This window comes from Periophthalmus magnuspinnatus, chromosome 9 (assembly GCF_009829125.3).
Source record: "Periophthalmus magnuspinnatus isolate fPerMag1 chromosome 9, fPerMag1.2.pri, whole genome shotgun sequence".
NCBI classification, from domain to species: Eukaryota; Metazoa; Chordata; class Actinopteri; order Gobiiformes; family Gobiidae; genus Periophthalmus; species Periophthalmus magnuspinnatus.
This window is the reverse complement of record NC_047134.1, coordinates 21865488-21886481: the sequence shown is the minus strand read 5'-3', so window position 1 is coordinate 21886481 and position 20994 is coordinate 21865488. Positions and strand designations below refer to the sequence as shown.

General features: G+C 37.2%; 1 protein-coding gene across 1 annotated transcript; it reads right to left on the bottom strand.

Moving 5' to 3' along the window:
* Window positions 1–5: 5 nt before the first annotated feature.
* man1b1b (mannosidase, alpha, class 1B, member 1b) lies at window positions 6–18476 on the bottom strand. The gene is made up of 14 exons (XM_033972326.2): window positions 18246–18476; window positions 17077–17193; window positions 16843–16951; window positions 12291–12391; window positions 11378–11508; window positions 11182–11291; window positions 9776–9955; window positions 8972–9120; window positions 8017–8205; window positions 7108–7298; window positions 5855–5975; window positions 5478–5672; window positions 5271–5402; window positions 6–4481 (listed from the first exon to the last, which is right to left on the bottom strand). Exons 2-14 carry the CDS (start codon window positions 17176–17178, stop codon window positions 4272–4274), a joined length of 1920 nt encoding a protein of 639 aa, XP_033828217.1. The 5' UTR covers window positions 17179–17193; window positions 18246–18476; the 3' UTR covers window positions 6–4271.
* Window positions 18477–20994: the final 2518 nt, after the last annotated feature.

The following is a 20994-nucleotide window of genomic DNA, read 5'->3' as shown; positions in this document are numbered from 1 at the left end:
TTTTTTACAAAATTAAAGCAAAACATTCACTGTACAACTGTATCATTGATTTTAAAATAGCAAAACATTTACAATTTCAGCACTTTTCCCCCACCCAGCGCACAGAACCCAGGATTCGCCCCAATGAATCACCCTCAGACAATACACATGGCTGCAGTCACAGGAAGCTATGGCTGTCACAGACAATGAAAAGTCAATGGGAATATTTTATGAATCAAAATATGAATTGTTAATAACTGTATGAACTATTACTATAGAACAGTCTGGGAAGAAAAAGTAAAAGCAAAAAAAAATACCTGTGGTACTATCTTTTACAAGGGAATACACGTTTGTCAAAACAAGTATTCATTTGCTAGTCCAGCTGTGCATCTGGTAAGGCTACACAATCAAAATTATACAACAAAATTATTAATTTGGTTTATTTCAAAAATTTGAAATTCTGAAAAATCTGATCCTCTAAATAATAAAATTATGTTTAATTCATAACTCAAAATTCTACACGTTTTCAAGTATATTGTGCCGCCCTTGGTAATTGGAGGCTAATTGGAGCAAATAGTCTAACCAGGTAGATATATTTAAATATGAACGTAAACTTGGATTGGAATTTATCCTATTGTTTAGGATAAAACAATACTATATTTTGACTTGCAGTTTAATTGTAAAATTGAGTCACCAACAAAACATAATTTGCAATAATCCCTCCAAAGAATTAAAAGCTGAACACAAATATATTCCTATGCAAGATGATTGATAAGCCTCTATAATTCCTAGAAGATTGTGTAGCATCTTCAAATGGCCATTTATAGTTTATTACTGGTATATTTAGGCATATTGCTCACCAGACTAGTTTCACATTTGTCAGTGCTTCCTGTGAAAAACACACAATTGATTCATTTCAGTCTAAAAATATCTGAGCTAAAATTGTATCAAAAGGACTAAAATGATCTCACTTATTCCTGAAGTTTGGAGAAATGGCTTTGTATCATAATAAACACCAGTATAACATCATTGTTCAGCATATCTTTGGCTCAGAAGTTATGCTGAAATATACACTGGAACCAGATGGTGAGCCCTTATGGATATTGAATGCATAAAACTGCTGTGTCCCTGCTAGTACTGTCACGATACTAAAATTTCAAACTCGATTTCAGTATTAAGGAATAGACTCAATACCGATCCCAATACCACATTTATAATAAAGACACTTTTTCTTCACACGATAGAATGTAATTTTAAGCATTAAATCGTAGTACTTTCTTTTATATTACCATGTGGCCTTGTATCTGAGTAACCTTCAAAGTCATACAGGTAGGTTCCATAGTAGTCTATGTGGTCTTGTACTACTTCTGACGCAGCTCAAGATCATTCTAAAGCTATTCAGGAAAGGTTCATTTCTGTCCTGTGAACGTGAATTTTTAGTATTAATACCTGCTTAAATAAGGATCTGTTTTTTGATATTCTTGACAACCCTAATCCATGGGTTTCAGCTTCTGTTTGATGCAACAAGACTGGACTGTTTCCATTCAAAATAGAGGATATATTTCATTTTAAATTGTTAATTACTATGGTAACCAAGCTAATGTTTCATCATTCTGAAACCCATGGATAGCGCTATGTGAATGTGGCAGTAGAAACAGCTCGTATGAACAGGACAATGGTCAATGGTCTCTGAAGCAACATTAAAGGCACAACAAGGACATATCAGGAACAGTTTGCACAAACTACAAAATTTGGTCTTGATACAAATTCGAAAAGACGAAGTGAAATTAAGATATTTACAAGAATTCATAGCGGACTATTTTACATTGTACAAACACTACAAATCAATATATTAAGCTCTAACTTATCTGACAACGCAAATTCCACACTACAAATCCAGACTACATTAAAATTACATTCAAAATAGCAGCTGCTCAGAACAAAAAGCGCAACTTTAGAGTACATTTTAAAATATTTGTAAAAGAAGAGAGAATTCTTCACAGTAACTTGTGCTGCTTGGCAAAAACTGGGATAAGGTGGAACCCAGATGCTACATTTGTGTAACTGGCTTCCCTCTTTGACTGCAGTGGTGAAAGAAGTACTCAGTATTGTTACTTAAGCACAGACACCAGAGAAAAATACTCAAGTAAAAATATCACATGAAAAAATCTACTTAAGTAAAAGTATTAAAGTACCAGTTTAAAAATGTACTTCAAGAGTAAAAAGTAAAAGGTATTTCGCACATATGTTAAGATCTTATAAGGCTTAAAATAAAATGTTGTACTGAATGTTGTTTGATAGAAACATTAGAATTAGTTTTTTTCTAGCTGGTTTTATTTGTATTTTATTTGCTCAAATTATGAAAGTGTTAAAAATAAACCCCACAGCCTTTTCAGCTGGTCTCAAACAATAATAACACATTTTTTAGCCCTGTTCAAAAATGTCGTAGTAGAAAGTTCTGATACAAGCTATCAAATATAGTGAAATAAGTGTACACTTTTAAGTGGATACTTTTTACTTTTAGTACCCAAGTACAGTACTTTACTACTTTTACTTTGTTATGTTCCACCACTGCTGCTGAATGTACTGGTTTTAAAAGGATTGTGCACTTATGTGTGTTTGCCCTACACCTGACAATTTCATTAGGCATTCATTAACAAAAAAAAAAAAAGTCTACAATTAGTTTGCTTTGTTACTGTAATCTACCATTGGTCCCTCCAGGTAATGAAGAAAATGAACAGGTTAACATTTCTCTGACTGGTTTACTCAATGACTGGTAGTCCCGCCTTAAATTTAAGGCATTTTGGTTAGACTCTGTCATTTAGAGCCAATGTATCTTTTTTTTTATACATATAAAAGTGTGATCAAGTAAACCACTTTACCTCCTAGGTCATTTTGTCTAGTCAGAGGTGGGAGTAAACTCACATATTACAACAACAGCATTCACCACAAATACTGGATCCTAGTGGGTCAGCTACCACATACACCATACAATGTAAACATCTGTTACAGGTTAAATTGGACAATAGTCTGTAATTTAACAATTTAGAAACATTCATATAGTGCATTCATTTTCTACGTGCCAATAGTTTAGCATTAGCCATATTGTTTACATACATGTTAAGTCAGAACATGTAATGCTGACGTGGGAAATAACCAATCTCTCAGGTTACCAGCACCCTCATTGTTAATGTACTTACTAGTATTTGTAGATAAAAACACGCAAACATCAACATAAAAATGTGGTCGTTTCTTCAGTTTTTGGTCACAATTCAGTCTTTTTCATCACTATCTGAATCCAGTTATCTTCTCTGCATCTATAGAAGGGTTCTGCTTAGCTTTTGTCTGCTCTGCTAGGTAAGAAACCCGTCTAATAAATGAAACCTTTTCTACCTTGTTGTTTTGGCTAATACTGCTAATATCTTCCGAGACAGAACAATTCAAGGCCACTTACTTAAGGAATTCTGAATCAAGACATGCCAAGGGGACTTCAGACAACTTACTAAATGCCAATATACTAATACATTTAGCACACTTCTCCTTTAAGTATATCAGATGATCGGGTGTAGGGCAAACCACATCTACTTTCATCTTTTATAAGCAAGACGGTGCTAAATGCTTTTACCAACATCCCAGCAGTTACACTTTACATAAATAGAATTTTCTTAAAACCTTCGCAGGTCCTCCATCACTCACATTACAAACAATTAAGACAGCTTAAGTTCAAGTCCACTTTCTGAATTTAGCTGAAATTACTCAACACATTCCTCTGTGAAAAAGTGAACATTTAAAGGTCCTATATTACGCAAAATTAACTAGTGAATTTTTAGCTATGTTAGAATCTTGTTACATCCTCAAAAAACATGCCCAGAGTTGTGATTTGTTTCATTCACACGAGTAACCCTTAATTATTAGTGTGTCATCTCCAAAGCTCAATATGCTCTGTTCCACCTTGTGAGGTCATGAAGCAATAATTTTCAACTTAACAGCTATCTTTTTTTATTGACACACGTTAAACGTGTCAATAAAACAAAATAACTCTCGGTATATTTTTGACGAGAAAAACATTATAACATAGATCAGAAAATAGCGTAGCATGGGCCCTTTAAAAATTTCAGGCAAGAAAATTTGACAATGCTTTGATGCCCAGTTTTGCCATATTTGTCATTTTAACCATGGCTCAAAAAACAGGCATTTTGAGTTTGAGTCCAGGGTAAAAAATCCTGTTCCTCTATGTTGGACTGACCCTGAGATTAGTTTGTGCGGTTGGTTTAGCTGTGTGCATCCATGGCTCACGCGGCAGAGGAAGGCCATATGGGCAGGGGGTGGGCCTCGGTGTTAAAGACGTACTGGTCCAGGTTGATGAGGTTGAAGTCGTCAGAGAAAAGCAGGTACAAGTATTTGAGGGTCTCTCCCAAAAAGAAACTTTCCATCTTGTCCCGGGGACTGGGGTAGTCCGGGTCCCGAACGTTGTTGACGGACGTGTAGCCACCGGAGGAGACCTGAACACAAGTACGAGAATGACAGAAGATAAATGATAATAATATAATGGTTTAAAGGTGCATTATGTCACTTTTCTGGTAGAGGTTCTGCCTACTACTTGTCTCCATGGAAATGTTACTGCTTTGTCTGAAACATTCCATTAAAAACTTCTCTATCTCCATGGACACAAACATGTAGCGCCACCAGGCAAAGTTACAGGTCAGATCTGTGGAGAGCCGAATCTGCTCACAGAAAGAATGCATGTTTTTCAAGTAATTATTGAGAAAACACCTAAATGAATAAATGCTAACAAGATAATGCCACATCCTAGGCAAAAAAAGCAATACATCGCATGGGCAAGCAAATATCAGACCCCCCAACGGAAATGTTGCATGGTGCAACTTTAATATTGCGCTTTCCAGGTTTATTACTAGGGATACACCGATACAAATAATGGTACTGAGTCAGGAACCTGGTTCCAGTATATTTGTCTAGGTTATTTACTGTTATTCACGGTTGTTGTTAATTGAGAAAACTCATTAAATTTTATATATATATATATATATATATATATATATATATATATATATATATATATATATATATATATATATATATATATATATATATATATATATATATATATATATATATATATATATATATATATATATATATTTTAAACACACTTTTATTTAATCATTGCTGTTCCATGTTCCTTGTAGAACATGATTAGATCAGTTGTGACAAGTTATCTGTGGGAAAAGAAATGCTGTTATTGTTAAAGGTATAGATGTATATTTACTTACTTTTGTATACTTATTAAAGTTTTGCAGTATTTCCCAGCCCCACTGTCGGTATTTACGGTCCTTGGTGAATCTATAAAGGTAGAAGAGGCTCTCCACAGTCTCCGGTCGGAGCAGGTTGTGTCTGTCAGCGAGCTATGAAAGAAAATACGAAAGATTACCCAGGGTGAATTTCATATAGATCTCAAATATCTATGCAAAATTTCTAACCTTGACTTCGATGTCGCGTACGCTGCCCTGGTGCATGTTGAAGTGGACTATCTCTGGACTCAGCCCAGTTTCCATCTGGTTGTACATTTGATAGCATGTCTCCATCATCTGTTTGGCCAGATCCATGTGGTCCTCAGGAAGGCCATTGTGAGCACCCAGAGCCAGAGTCCCGGGAAGGAAACACACAAGATGGTCCTAGAGAAAGAATAGGACAAATAGTCGGGAATTTATTTGTTATTTTGTAGGCAGTTGTTGCTAATGTGCAACACACACTTTTTTGATCCACTATATACAGATATATATCAGTAAGTATAAATCTAAATTGAAATCTCTTAAAAATCTTATATATATATATCTGGTAGAGTTGTGTTACCAACCATTTTAGGGCTGAACTGTCCATGTGAAAGCTCTCCTACAAACGTGAGTCCATTTGGTGAAGTCTTTTGCACCAGGTTCTTCTTCACTCCTTCTATGGCCTGAAGATAGTCCTCCAAAAACCTGAAAGACAAACACAAAAACAACCTGAAAACACAAAAACTGCAAAACACACCTCTTTCAAAACTATACCAGCCTATATGTTTTTGTTTTTATTTTGTTTTTTTTAAATATAGGGTAGAGTGGAATGCTAAAATATCGGGTCGGGAGGGACGGTGTGGTGTGATTGGTCGTTCAACGTGATGAAGTTTAGGAACAGGGTAGCTTTTTAAGTTCGAAAACAGGTTATGGTTAAGGTTAGAACTAGGGATATGGTTAAGACTAGGGTTTGGTTAAGTTTCAGGAAGAGAATTATGTTAAGGTGAGGAACATGGTTAAGGTAGGAAAATGTTTTTGGTTAGTTAACATGTTAGCAGGAGTAACTTAAAAAAGTCACCTACTACCTTTATCACAACTCACACCATAAAATATATAAGTCAAATATATATAATACAACATTTTAAGCCTATTCATAGCAACAGAAGCTAACTCATTACCGTGGCAACCAGAGCTGTGACCTGAGATGTGATCAACAGACCAGACTAGACTAGACTATCTAACATTTACACTTTACAGCCCCATATCCATGCAGCTTTGTTTTTCATCTGTGCTCAACTACAACACAAGGATCTTCTAGCAGTTCGATTTAGTTTTTACGTTTGATTAAAACTGGTTCATGTACAGTCATTATTGTCTTTGACTCAGACACATGTTTGTACAGAGAATTTTGCTAAAAGATTTAAGTATTCTATTAAGACACATTCATAGTAATATTTTTGTTTCTAGTCAGTATATAAATCTGAGAGCATGTGGTTATTGTGACAAGTTGGTAATGGTTGGGGTGGCCAATATGGACAAAAATATTTAATCTCAATATTTTTCCAATAACAATACCCAAATATTATTTTCACAATGCATAAGAAATGTGGTAAAATGTGCCTGTAAATGTCTTCGTTGAGGTTCAAGTCTAGCACAAAAGGGAAGAAATGTCACTTTACACTCTTGTTGATCTCTTTTTGAAGTAATTTATAGACAATATAATAATACAATAAAAGATATTCTAATTTTGCATATCTCCGAAACCACAATTGAAATATTATACATATTTTGCTATATCTATGAACAGCCCTATAAACAGAAGCTTGTGTGCACTCACTGCGTCTCCTTCTTGCCCCCTTGGATCCACTGCTTGAGAAGGTACTCGTAGTAGCTGTCAGCGCGGGCCCCCAGAGTGAAGATGCCCTGGTGAGTGAACTGCCCGCTGTTTGTGTTTATGAACATGGGAACCAGCCCGTCCAGTTTACCATCCAGCTTATGCACTTTGTTCATCACCTCAGCCACCGCCACCTGGAAATCACATCAATCATCAGTTTAAGTAGATGAAACAGATGGAAACCAGCAGGCACCCTATTGTTTTAGTGGGGAATATACGCGCACACGGACACAAACTTTGCACAGAAAGGCATCAGTCACCTTCTTTTATTAAATGCTGATTAAAGCTACATTATCTATTTTTCAAACCATGAAAGGAAGAGTATGAATTACTCACAAACCCACCGCACATTGTTATAGATGCACTATGTAACTTTTTAGTGGAGTTGCCACCAAGTCCAATGGCAATAAGGACACATACTGTTCAATGTATTTTTGGGCAAAATAAACACCTTGAACAATAAGCATTCACCTATAATGGAATTAATGCAAGACAAATAACTTTAATGCTGTGGAAAATAAAAACTCCACAGACACAGGTGAAACAGGTAGCAGACCCAGAAAAGTGACATGGTGCAGTTTTGGTTGCATGCATGACTTAACAGATTTTTTCCATATAGCGAAGTGAAAATTTTGGGTTTGCAAAAAATAAAATACTTTATTATTAGTGCATTGCAGTCTCACCAAGTGCTGCTTTTACAATATACCTTTAGAATATAAAAGCTTGAGGGGTCCTGAGTGGTCTTACACAATTCAAGAATATGCAATAGTTTACCGTACGCTACTAGACTTCATTGTCCCTAAGGGGGACAATAAAGTCTCTAGACTATTCAATAGCATTATTGTCGCTGACCTCGTACTGCTGGTCCTGGGTAAGTCGGCTGAGCTCCCTAAACTCCAGCTGGATACTGGTGACCTCTGCCACAGTGCTGTCGGACGTCCAGCGGGGAGGGTGGGCCGTGCCTTTACCGATGTTTACATCCGAGTACGGGATCTTAGATGAGGTTTTGAAAGCGGGCATCAGACGGGAGCCTATGTCTTTCTGTAAATGTAAAATAATGACAGAGACATCATATATTCAGATCGTATATAAAAGACAACTATATACTTATTATCAATTTCTTTTTAATATAAGCTTAAGTGAAAAAATGCTCAGATTACCACTACACTAGATCTCAACAAGGTGTATCACAGAATAATACCATGTCTAAAGTAGGATTCAACTATAACTTAAAGAGGCATTATGTCTTTTTTCTGATGGAGAAATAGAGTCAAGCTGTTCCGCAGTATAGCATTAAACTTATCAATCACCATGGAGGCAATCTAATGACCCTACCAAGCTAAGTTATAGGTCAGATTTGTGGAGAGGCAGTAAGAATGCATGCTTTTCAAGGAACTTTCGAGCCATAAAAGCACCTGCAATTAAATAGATGCAAGTTAGATTACTTGAATGCCATGCTGTGGAACATTACATGCAATGCAACAACGTCCCCATGGTAGCCGACTCCCCACCAGAAAAGTTGTATAGTGCACCTTTAAGTAGTTTCAAAAAAGAACTAAACACAGACTAGAACTGCAGAAGGCGTTGTAACCAGCTTGTGTACCAAACACTGTCCTAAGGCTTTTCCTGTCACTGCCAAACCTACAGAGGCAGTGTCAGAGTCAACTTCAAATAATCCTTTGAGTACAAAATTAGAAACACCAAAAATAGATCAAATTGAGATTTGACAGACAACAATGCTTTTGGGAGGTAGGCCACTTCTAAGAGCAATCTTCTACCATCATGAAATCCAATCAAATAGACATACAGCTTTTTCCAGGAACAGCGAGTCTCCGGTCAGGTGATAGGTGCTGAGCAGTCCTCCCAGGATCCGAATGGTGCTTTCAAACAAGTTCACGTCCACATTTTTGTTAAATGAGAGTTCTGTGGCCACCCAGGCTTTTGCTTCTTCAAATTCTGCCAAAGAAAACACAAATTCTTCACAATTCACAAGATGATAAGAGTTTGCATGACTACTAATGAATATTTATCATAAGATCTAGCTTATAAAATATCAGGTTTCGAGGTAGCATCTTTAACGGTGCACAAAAGAGATGCGAGCCCACGTGCAATAAAAATGATGTTTTTCCAAGATATTTTAGCAATATACCTGAACACCTGAAATGGAATAAATGCAGTATAGATGCATTTTGTGTGTAAACTGTAAAACACTTCAGGCAAAGCAATAACATCTCCATGGAAAATGTGGCAGGTCTTTCAATCCAGCAGTTTACAAACTAAAACTTAAAAAAAGTTAAAAAAATATTGCATTATATTCACGGGTTTAAGACAATTTATTCCATGCTTCTTTCAAGGATTTTGTGAGGACCTTTCCCTGTTCAAAAGACATATTTTGATGTAAATGTATTTTTTGTTATAACAATGAAAGACTGAATGGATGGATGGACAACAGAGAACAGTTACCCTACAAAATCCTTCAAATCAGGAAGGAATCCTTATCCCTAAAACCCATGAATAGAGATGCATCTATATCCATCTATCTCTAATCAGAATCCAGCGCTCACTATACTACAAAATGACAGAATACAGAATACACATGTAGTTGCAATACCAGTTTTGAGCCCCATAATCCACATAGTGTCCAGGGCATCGATAAGGGTGAGCCCCAGGCCGAACCACTCGCTGTAGGATTTGGAGATGGGCCGGAGCTCATCATGACCCCAGGCAAAGTCCTTGTACCCCTGCCATGCATGTCTGAAAGAGTCCTTCACCGCCGCCAGCCAATCTGCTTCTGAAAACGCACATCATGTTAGCCTGCCATGTCGAAGCACAACGCAAACGCAATTATTTAAAGAGAAGGGATGCAGTTCTATTTGTAATTATTTGGGGAAAATGATTAGAATCACCTGTCATATTGTGATAGGAATGATCTGTGAAGAAAACAACACTTTAATAGGATACAATTTATTATGACGCTCCCAATGGTGGATGTTCATTGCATGCCAACAGAAATTAGCAACAACAACAAAAACTAAAATCTATATTTGCACTATTATATGTCAATTTATGCCAAATAATTGCCAAAAAAGTAGTAAGGGGATTGGGAATTAAACTGGCATGCAGACAATTACTGGCAAAGCATCAACTCATCAGTGCTTCTCAAAAATGGAGACTTGAGTGGTACTCAATAGTGTAATACTCTCCTCTAAAGTCTAACAAACAAGGAGCAAATGGCTCTTATTGAACCAAACTTAAGTATAAATTGGTATAGAGGGAATGTTTTGATTCTTATATTGTGCTAAAATCTGTCAAGACAAGGCAAGATTTTAGCTATAGCTTAGACATAAGATGAAATATAATAATGTTAAAAATGTTTGACATTTTTCTTCTGTTGTATACTTAGAATAGAATTACCACTATAGTCTCCAAGTACGGGAAATACTTTGTAAATACTGAGAAATATGTAGTCCATTCTAGTCTATTGTGGGAACTGTGGCAAAAAGACATGCTGTAAACAGTGTAATATAAACTTGTGTAAAAAGACAGATAAAGTATACAAATATTTAAGTGCATTTGACAGATTCATATTTTTTTTTTGGTGGGATAGTACCTGCTCTGGGGTAAATATTCATCATAATTTTACATGACAGTTTGTGAAGAAAAGTAGAAAGCAAAAAGTAAGAAAATATAGGAAGTCGCCATGAGTTCTAAAATAGATTAGACCTACCTATGTTATCAACTAACATCAATTCCATCCAAAATGCAGACAATTTATGCACAAAGCATTTTTCTGAGATTGAATAAAGGTGTTATTTGTCAAATCATAACTAATGTGTAATTTAAAAAAAATTTTTAGCCCTTGTTAATTATTATTGCGAGGTATCATACCTCTACATAGAGGTATGATTAGTCTAATGAGCAGTCTAACCTGTCATATGCACTTTAAGCTGTTATTTCATGTAAAATAATAAAATAAAAAATATGTACGTTTAAAAAAAAAGCATTCAAATATCTAACCCGACTCCTTGACTGTTTTTGCTTCTTGGTTGGCTGCAGTGTCATCTTTAGCCGGTCCATCTTTGGCGCCTTCTGTTCCTTGTTCAGTGTCGATCACAGCTCCGCGCCAACTGAGGGACAAAATATGAGCCGCAAATAAAACAAAAACTGCCTTTTTCATTGGGATAGTGAGACAATAGAGAATGAATGTGCTTGCCTGATGACTCCTTTCTCGTTTCCCTCCTTCTTACTTTCCCCACCCTTGTCTTCAACCGTGTTTGAGGCATTTGCATTCTTTGGCTGGAGATTTTGAAGTAATGGTGGTCCTCTCTTGTTGGATAATTTCCTCTGTATTATCAAATACAAGTATGAAACAATGTCATCCTAACTACACATTAGTATCGAAAATCTGATACTAAATCGATACTAATCTAAAAAAAAAATCAATACTAAAAACGTTTCCTAAACAGTTTTAGAATGATCATGAGCTGTATCACAACAAATATGAGACCACATAGACTAGTATACGGCCATGGACCACTATGGTTCCCACCTGGACAGCTGTGGGATTACACAGAGACCACATGGTAATATAAAAGAAAGTACTAAGATTTAATGATGAAAATGTGTTTTTATTATTGCAGTGGTATCGGAATTGGTATTGTGTATCGAGTCTATTCCTTAGTATCGAAATAGAGTTTGAAATTTGAGAATCATGACAATACTAAAGTAGTAGTACTGAACTATTTGGAAATACAATTAAAATACAGTTATCATAATTTACAGAATTATTAGAAATTGATTGACAAGAAATGACAACGGTGCACTACATGAGGTGTTGTCTTTGTCTAAAATGATCTCTAGTGTAGAATTAAACAATTGTTACCAGTAAAAGCTACATTCGATTTGAACATGTTTACCTAATTTCTGGGGATACAATAAGATCATGTTTATGAAATTTAAAAATTGAAATCTTGCATGCAGTTACTTTAAATAATATTGGTCTATAGAGTTGTGATATCACCTGAAAAACAGTAACAGAAAAACTGATATGACTATCTCTCCTACCACATTCCTGTAATAGTAGAGTGCTGTGTGGTGTCTATATAAAGGCTGGGTGATGCACAGACCTTGGAGGGTTGTTCAGGTCGGGGGAGTAGGGGGAATTGGCCCGGCTTAGCCGGCTCTGGTAAAATTTGAGCAACGAGTGGGTGTACCGTCTCCTCCTCACCTGAAAATAACACAAAGATTTAGCTTGAACAATGCTCTAGGGCTGGAGTCCTTTCGGTGATTAAACGGTCAGTGGTGTCTTAGGTCGTTTTCACACATGTTAGTGAGCCGCGTGAGTCCACGAGAGAGTCCCATTATGTGCTATGAAGTGAAATCTAAAAACTAAAGCAATCAAAGGCAGCACACATACTTATTATTTAGTGTTATGCTAAACAATGTCAAAGGGTCAGGGCCGGCCCAGCCTATAAGCGAACTAAGCGGTCGCTTAGGGCCCCGAGGCCTTAAGAGGGCCCCCAATCTGGCCCCCAATCTGCCCCCCCCCCCCCACAATATACATTGCATTTAGTACGCACGCAGTACGCGCTACTGATGCATCTCCACTGATGTATTTGTATTGACAATCTGGCAACCAACTGAATGACGCTACACCTGATCTTGCGATGATTGGCCAACTTTATTGTAGTCGAGCACGAGTGCGAAGTAAACAAATGCATAATGTAACGGTACTGTGCCCGACTGTTCCGAGTTTTCATCGTCTTCATCATGTCCAAACAAAGCTACCGTCGGTGCGGAGAAGCATAAAAAAAGAAGAAAAAAGAAGAGAAGAAACATCAATCTAGAGGTAATGTATGCCATTTATAAACTATATATAACTATTATATAATTATAATCCCTATCCCTAAACATTTCACATTTTACTTAAAATTTATGCAGATTCATAGATACAATACTCATTGCCTATGATCCAGAGGCTGTAAAGTGTAGAGCCATGTGGCTTGTGACGGCAGAAACTTTATTTAAAAAGATCTTAAGGAAATGTCTGATATTTCAGGGTAATGTTTAATAATCTTTCAATTGTTGGATGTTTTATTGATTTTCAATCCATGTTTGAATTCATTTTTTATCCAATGCACCACCGCAGTGTTCAATTTTATGTATTCATAAGGTTAATATTTGGGCTTTTTGCCTCTTCCTGCACCTGTGTTTTTTTTTGTTTTTTTTTGTATAAACTGTGTCCTTTTTATTGTTATATATTATAGAGTGCTAAAAATAAATAAATAACATAATAGTCACAAATAACAGCAAAGTGCCTGTGATAAAGCCTATAATTATTTCATTTCATCATTATTGTCATTATTCAGGATTTGGATTTACATTTAGTCTGACTGTGTTTTATGTTTTTTCTTTAGACAAGTTCTTTGCCATTGGAGATGAAGTGACATCCACATCTCAAGATGCAGCTGAAGATGCTGAAGCTGGTAATGCCTGGTGATAATAACTTAATATTTAAGTAATTTATCAGAGTGCACACATTAGTAATTTATGAATATAAATAATTACAATATGGTATTCAACACATAGCCTAATGTTTTTTGTGATATCAAGACAGTTTGACTCAATGTTATAGCCAATATTGTATTAAATTATCTATACTAATCTATCAACAACTGACTGACTTCAGTCACTTACTCTTGGCAGTGTTTATCATATCAAACATAAATATATAAAAGAAAAGTATATTTAGTGGGTCTTATGTTAAAACTGATTTAGTCTAAACAGCTGTTTTTTGTATAAATATCTATCATATAGCTTTTACAACCTGTACGTATATTCTCACTTTAGCCAATAGAGCCACATTATAATGCACCACCTATTTTGATACCGGTGCTGTGTCTGACGTAAGATTCTTGATGTCTATGGTGTGGTATTTATACAGCCTGTAATCTGTAGAGATCTGTGCAGTATCAAGATGCAATGAGGGATTTGTGTCGCTTATGTGGTGAGGGCCCCCAAAGCAAATTCTGCTTAGGGCCCCCTAAAGGCTAGGGCCAGCCCTGCAAAGGGTGCTTTCGCACTTGAAATATTTTATCCAGATTTTCGTGTTTTGTCCACTGTCCAGGTGTGAACATTCCCGCAGACCATCGTCAGGACCGAACAACTGGTCCTAGGCAACTAATGACTGTTGTATTTTGGCCTCAGTTGTTAGTGTCATGAGTTTGAGCATAGCAAACTTTTTGAAGTTCAGAACCTAATGCAGAAGAATGACCAAACCACAGACTCCAGCCCCACTTGGAGTCCAGGACAAAGTCTGCCATAAAGGACAAAGCCAGGCTCAGGTCCAGAATAATGTCCAACACAACAAGGATCAGTGTCTCAACTTCAAATACCATACTGCAAGTTCTCATGCGGTGTTCGGCAGACTGTTATTTTTGAAAGCAGAAGAAACAAACATCAAAACATGACAATTAGGTCTGATTAATGAATTTGATTATGAGGTGATGATGATGAGACCTCTGCTTTCAAATTATTTAAAAGAATTAACGGTGTATGCTGATGTATGGCTCTATGCTATCAGTGCTGCACATAACTGATCATGTATTTCTATAGCATTTTGGACACTGGAATACATTTTACAAATCTCTATTCATTCACTTTCCACACCTGTCACATGTAAGCCATGCTTCAGACATAAAAGTCCAACTAAAGATCGGTCAGGACCCAAACCTGTTCCTCTTACAGAAATAATATGATATTATATTATTGTATGTATAATATTATTCAAATGTATCTATATTTTACAAATTGTAATATTTGTAACTCTTTGATGTAGTTTTTTTATTTTTTTATTTTAATTTTCCTTTTTGGGTCAGCAGTGTGTTGCCACACAGACATGCGCAGGAAACCTGTGCTTTTAGTCAAACCACATTACCTTGCTTTTTTAAAACCATGATGGTATCCCCTTGATGGTTGAACGTTCAGATGTGAATATGCCCTAAACCAGGACATATCAAGGCTAAATTGGAATTAAATTGTGAAAAATAAAATCTTACATTTGAATATTTTAGGCACAACAAATTTCATTTTAAGCAGAATAAAACACAGCAGGTTTATGTATTTCCCCCCCCAAAAAATGGATGTTGTATTAGCTAATTGTAGTGATTGCGCTAGACAAAAATCGAATGTTTCCTTTGTAGCCCATCTTCAGTTTGAAGTTCACCCATCTGCCCACAGCTGTCTGGTTACCAGTGTTGGGCATCTTACTTCAAAAATGTAATTAGTTATAGTTACAAGTTACTTCTCCCAAAAAGTAACTGAGTTACTAACTCAGTTACTTTCTGGGAGGAAGTAACTAGTTACTAGGCAAAGTAACTACTCCGCGGTACTCCATGTTACTTATTATGTTAAAACAATAAAAACACAACAGATGTGAACCTTTAATATTTCTTTCACTTTAACAGATTGCAATTATATTGCATATGTTTCCAAGTAAATTATAGAATGTATCAAAAATTTTAAAAAATATAAAACATTTCATTTGAAGTGCAAATAAATCAACATGTCACGCAATTTCAGACAACTGTACTTCAAGTATTTTCTTCATTAAAATAAACAATAACAATAAAGTGCTTTCAGTAAAATACTGAAAAGATTCATTACCATGTTTTGCAAAACTAAGGCATTCAAATGTAAACCATGTAAAATAAGACAAAACCTTTAAGCTTCTCTGGCCACACACTGTAATTCTCTGCCCAGTATTCAAATATTAATCACCTCTGATTTGAGCCTGTTCCTCTTTGGAGAGAACACAGTCACGTTTCTGTTCAAAACACAACTCGGACCTAATCTGCTGTGAATGCACGTGTGGACAGGACATCATTTCCCATCATGCATTACGCGTTTGTAGTCCATGCAGGCGGCCGCAGTCGGTGGAGAGCTGCTGCACTCGCCTCGCTCAAAAACTTCCCGTTACCGGCGCATAGGTTACGTCAGAGCAAGTCGGTGGCATCTTGGATACAAAACTAACCGGCATGCACCGCGCACCGATTGACGGCGTCGTATCTGCGCCCCGCCTCATCTCAAACAAGCCTTTTATCTCACCCCAGCCTCCTCTTTCACCAAAGAAACACAACAGCAGCTCCTCGGCTGAGAGACTCTGATGAAGAGCAGAGTGAACTCAATTAAAAGTAAAGCGCTACATTTTATTGTCAGTAACGGTAACAGCGATGTTAACATTTTACAAGTTGGCACATGTAAAATGTAGGGCTGAACAATATGGGAAAAAAATATTTAATTGTGTTTTTTCTGACGAGCATTGAGGTTGTTATTCGGAAAATGTATTGTTTGTGGAGGAAATGATGGTACTTGTAATTGTAGTCTTTGTGATTTGCCAGTTGCGTCCATTCAAATTGCAATTTCAATATTATTCGGCTTAATCTTGCAGCCCTAGTATAATGTATATGACAAGAAACAAAATGACTATAGCCTCAGTCATGGTGAAAAACACTGCAAGCCTGTTCTACTAATTCCACTTCTTTTGACTCAAACTATCAGCGCACACCAGAGTGAGAATGGTATGTGAATATGCTATTTACTATTTGAATAGTCCTACTATTTGAATAGTCCTAAACTTTACTAAAACTTAAGGGCTTTTGAAATCTAGGGTCTTCTTACCTGTGAAGTGATCAGTGAGAGTTGGATATGAGGCGAATCCACAAATGAGCAGCAGAACCAGGGTGAAGAGGATGAGGCTGCGCTGGAGCCTCGAAAGCTGCTTCCATTTCTGACAAACAAAATGTTGCAAAATCAAATTAACAGAAGACAAAAAAAAAAAAAGTTTGACAGAAGACAAAAAAAAAAAAAGTTTGCATTTTAATGACAGGTAAACTAGTCGATTAAAAAACTGACCCTCCAGCAGGACTGTCTTCTCCACTGTTTACCATTGTTGTAACTGCCACCCCTTTGTCCAAGTGTTATAGCCACATAGTCCTGCCGAGATGGAGGGTGCATGTCTCCAGCCCAACCCTACAGTTGGAGGAAAAACAGTACAATATTATTAAAGAGATACTATAATCAAGTATATTTTGCTTTATGATATAGACAAACATGTCTATTTTTGTTTCTTTTTTGGGAATGAATGTTTTTTTAATGTTACCTTTTAGCTTTTGTTTATTACAAACGCTGTAAATGATGTTATTTTTTCCAAACATGGTTGGTTTTAATTTGTTTTAAATATTTACCTGAAGTGCCAGTAACTTTTTACCCCCAACATAGACTAAAATATGTTTTCAGATGTTTTTATTGCACTAAATAATCCACTTTGTGATCTCCACAAACCTGACTCTCTTACTTACTTTTACACTGATAAAAGCTGACAGTTGGAGTTGCCTGAATCATCATGATTTAAGACTGAGCTATAAGGAAAAACAATGCATTTACATACCAGCTTGCCCACTTTACTCAGAGAACAACGGCGAAATGCAAATAACGGCAAATCAAGCGGTTTAACCTACATCCTTAGACCAACACTTTTGTAGTAGGCTGCATGGTCTTGTTAAAACGAGCATATATTGTTAAGACAAAACTATATTACAAAATAGTTTCAGATGACATCGATCCAGAGCAGTATTAAGCATTATTAAGAGCATTAACTAAAATCGGATGATGTTGATGTTAGCACACATGGCTAAAGCTGTCAAAACTACAATTCAACAGGCAAAAAATGACAGAAATACTAAATATAACAAATTGTGACTTTAAAGTTATTGACAACAACTCCTATGCACGTTTTACTAGTCTATTATGCCCAATTTAGATGTTTGACGGCTATTTTACATTGACCAGGCAGCTGTCATCCAGGTGCAGCGGCTGATAGGCAAAGGCAAACCCCGGATCGGTGACCTGAAGGCGGGTACTGTGTTCAGTGTGCACCGAGGCGTGGCTAGAGGCCTATAGCTAACTCTCAGCGATAAGCGAGGTAAACATGTGTGTTTTATATGGAAAACCTTCGGCAGGGCAAGTTAATTAGAGGAGGAAGTAAAAAGAAAGCAAAACCTATGACAAAAATGAAATATTACCTTTGCACGGGACCAGGCAAATCCAGGGCAACTTCAGTCAATGAACCACCGGGGCTAAAACAGCGTTATTAAAGCCTCCGTAGCGTGGTCATCTCAAGAAAACATGACTAGGTATGTTCATTTAGATTTAGATTTTCTTTGCAAATTCACAAGAAAATCTAAAAAACAAACGCCCTCCACTTGTAGCTCCGTGTGTGATGCTGCTGCTCGGCTGTTTGACTGGTGGGATACGGGGTTGCCAGATTGTACATGCAATTTAGAGCTTTGCAGCCTTAAACATGACAGAAGACCTAGAGCACAACCTGGCAACTAAAGCTATACAACCCCAGCTGACAGGTAGTTCAACATTTTTGAAAGGTCAACTTACTGAAAGTGAATAAAAGATACAAGAGAATCTTATAGACAAAAGGGAAATTTAAGCGTTGCAACGTAAAGTACAAGAATAACAGAATTTTAAAAATATGCTTTCAAAAAGATAAACAACTTAAAACTACATTCAAAAACAGAATAGATATCAAAGACAATTAATTTGAACACTAAACTAAAGCCTATTTTGAATATAATTACACACAATTAAGTAAGAAATAAAGTATAATGTAATCATTTTTTAAATAATAGCAATAAAATGTTGGTAACAGTAATACACTTTATTCAATTCAATTCATTTATTTTTGTAACGCCCAAAATCACAACAACAGTTGTCTTGAAGGGCGTTCATGTTTTGGTTGATGGGGGAAACCGGAGTACCCGGAGAAAACCCATCCAGACATGGGGAGAAACATGAAAAACTCCACACAGAAAGGCCTGGGCGATCGAACCAAACCCTCTTGCTGTGAGGCATGAGTGTTGCCTTTCAGCCACCGTGCTGCCTACACACAAAAACAAAACAACAGGAAAAATCAGACAAAACAAGAAAAATCGGCCAGGCGAGGAGTTGGAAGACCAGATGATGAGGAGGAGAGCCGGGCGAGGAGGAGGGGGGCCAGGCGAGGAGGAGAGGGAGGCGGGTGGAGAAGAGCCAGGCGGGGAGGAGAAGAGGGTCCAGCTCTCATCGGGGCATCTGAAAGAGTTACACTCCACAGGGGGAGTGGGACAGGGGACAACATGTGAATAGCATTGCTGATGAGAAAATAGGACAAAGCAGAGGATAGTGCTCAGGTTGCCATACTTCCCCCAGCTAGTTATCTCCTACTGCAGCCCCTCTTATCCCGGGGTTTAATGTCCCTAACTCCCTCACTATGTAACCTGGTCATAAGCTATACTGAAGAGGAAGGTTTTAAGCCTGGTCTTAAATACAGAGACTGTGGGGGCCTGTTTAACATCAGCAGGGAGTTGATTCCATAGCACAGGAGCTTGGTAACTGAATGCTCTCCCTCCCACTGTACTTTTGGACACTCTAGGAACCACTAATAGTCCTGCATTCTGAGAGCGGAGTGCTCTGTTTGGCTGGTACGGGACAATAGCATCTTGCAGATAGGATGGGCCATACCATTAGGGTTTTGTATGTTAGGAGGAGGACTTTGAATTTGATTCTAAGCTCGACAGGAAGCCAGTGCAGATATTTTAGTACAGGACTGATGTGGTCTCTTCTTTTAGTTCCTGTTAGGACTCTGGCCGCTGCATTTTGGACCAACTGCAGGCTCCTTATAGTACTTTGGGGGGCAGGCGGCGAGCAGAGAATTACAGTAATCAAGTCTGGAAGTAACACATGCATGGATGAGTTTTTCAGCATCGTTTTTAGGTTAAATATTTCTAATTTTAGTTATATTTCGCAGGTGAAAGTATGCGGTTTTACAAGCTAGGTTTATATGGGCTGTGAATGAGAAATTTTGATCAAATAGGACTCCAAGATTTTTTACAGTAGGGCTAGAAGCAATACTCACATTGTTGAGTGAGATTATCTGGTCCGACAGAGAATCTCTTTGACCTTTGGGATCAATGACAATGACCTCTGTTTTTTCAGGATTTAAGAGCAGGTAATTCAAGGTCATCCAAGTTTTCATGTCCTTCACACAGGCACTGAGTTTATCTATTTGATCAGTCTGATTTGGTTTCATTGATAAGTACAGCTGAGTGTCATCAGCATAGCAGTGAAAATTAATGCCATGTTTTCTGATAATGTTACCCAATGGCAACATATACAGAGTAAATAGGATTGGACCAAGCACAGATCCTTGTGGAAATCCACAGGCTACTTTAGAACAGGGAGAGGTGCTCTGGTTTATACTAACAAACTGGTACCTATCTGATAGATAGGATTTAAACCATTTGAGGGTGGTCCCTCTGATTCCAATGTCACATTCTAACCTCTGCAGTAGAATGTTGTGATCAATGGTGTCAAACGCTGCACTGAGGTCCAGTAGGACCAGGACTGAAGCCAGCCCGTTATCAGCAGCTATTAGTAAGTAATTTGTTACTTTAAGCAGTGCAGTCTCTGTGCTGTGGTGAGCTCTGAATCCAGATTGAAAATTTTCAAATATATTATTGTCCTGCAGGTGGCAGCAGAGCTGTTTCACCACCACTCGTTCTAGAATTTTTGAGAGGAAGGGAAGATTAGAGATAGGTCTATAGTTGACTAGTTCATCAGGATTTAGGTTAGGTTTTTTCAAAAGGGGTTTAATCACAGCATACTTAAAGGACTGAGGAACGTAGCCATTTTCTAACGACATATTTATTATGTTATGGATGGAATCTATTATTAGGGGGAGGGCTTCTTTGAGGAGTCTGATTGGAATAGGGTCGAGCATAC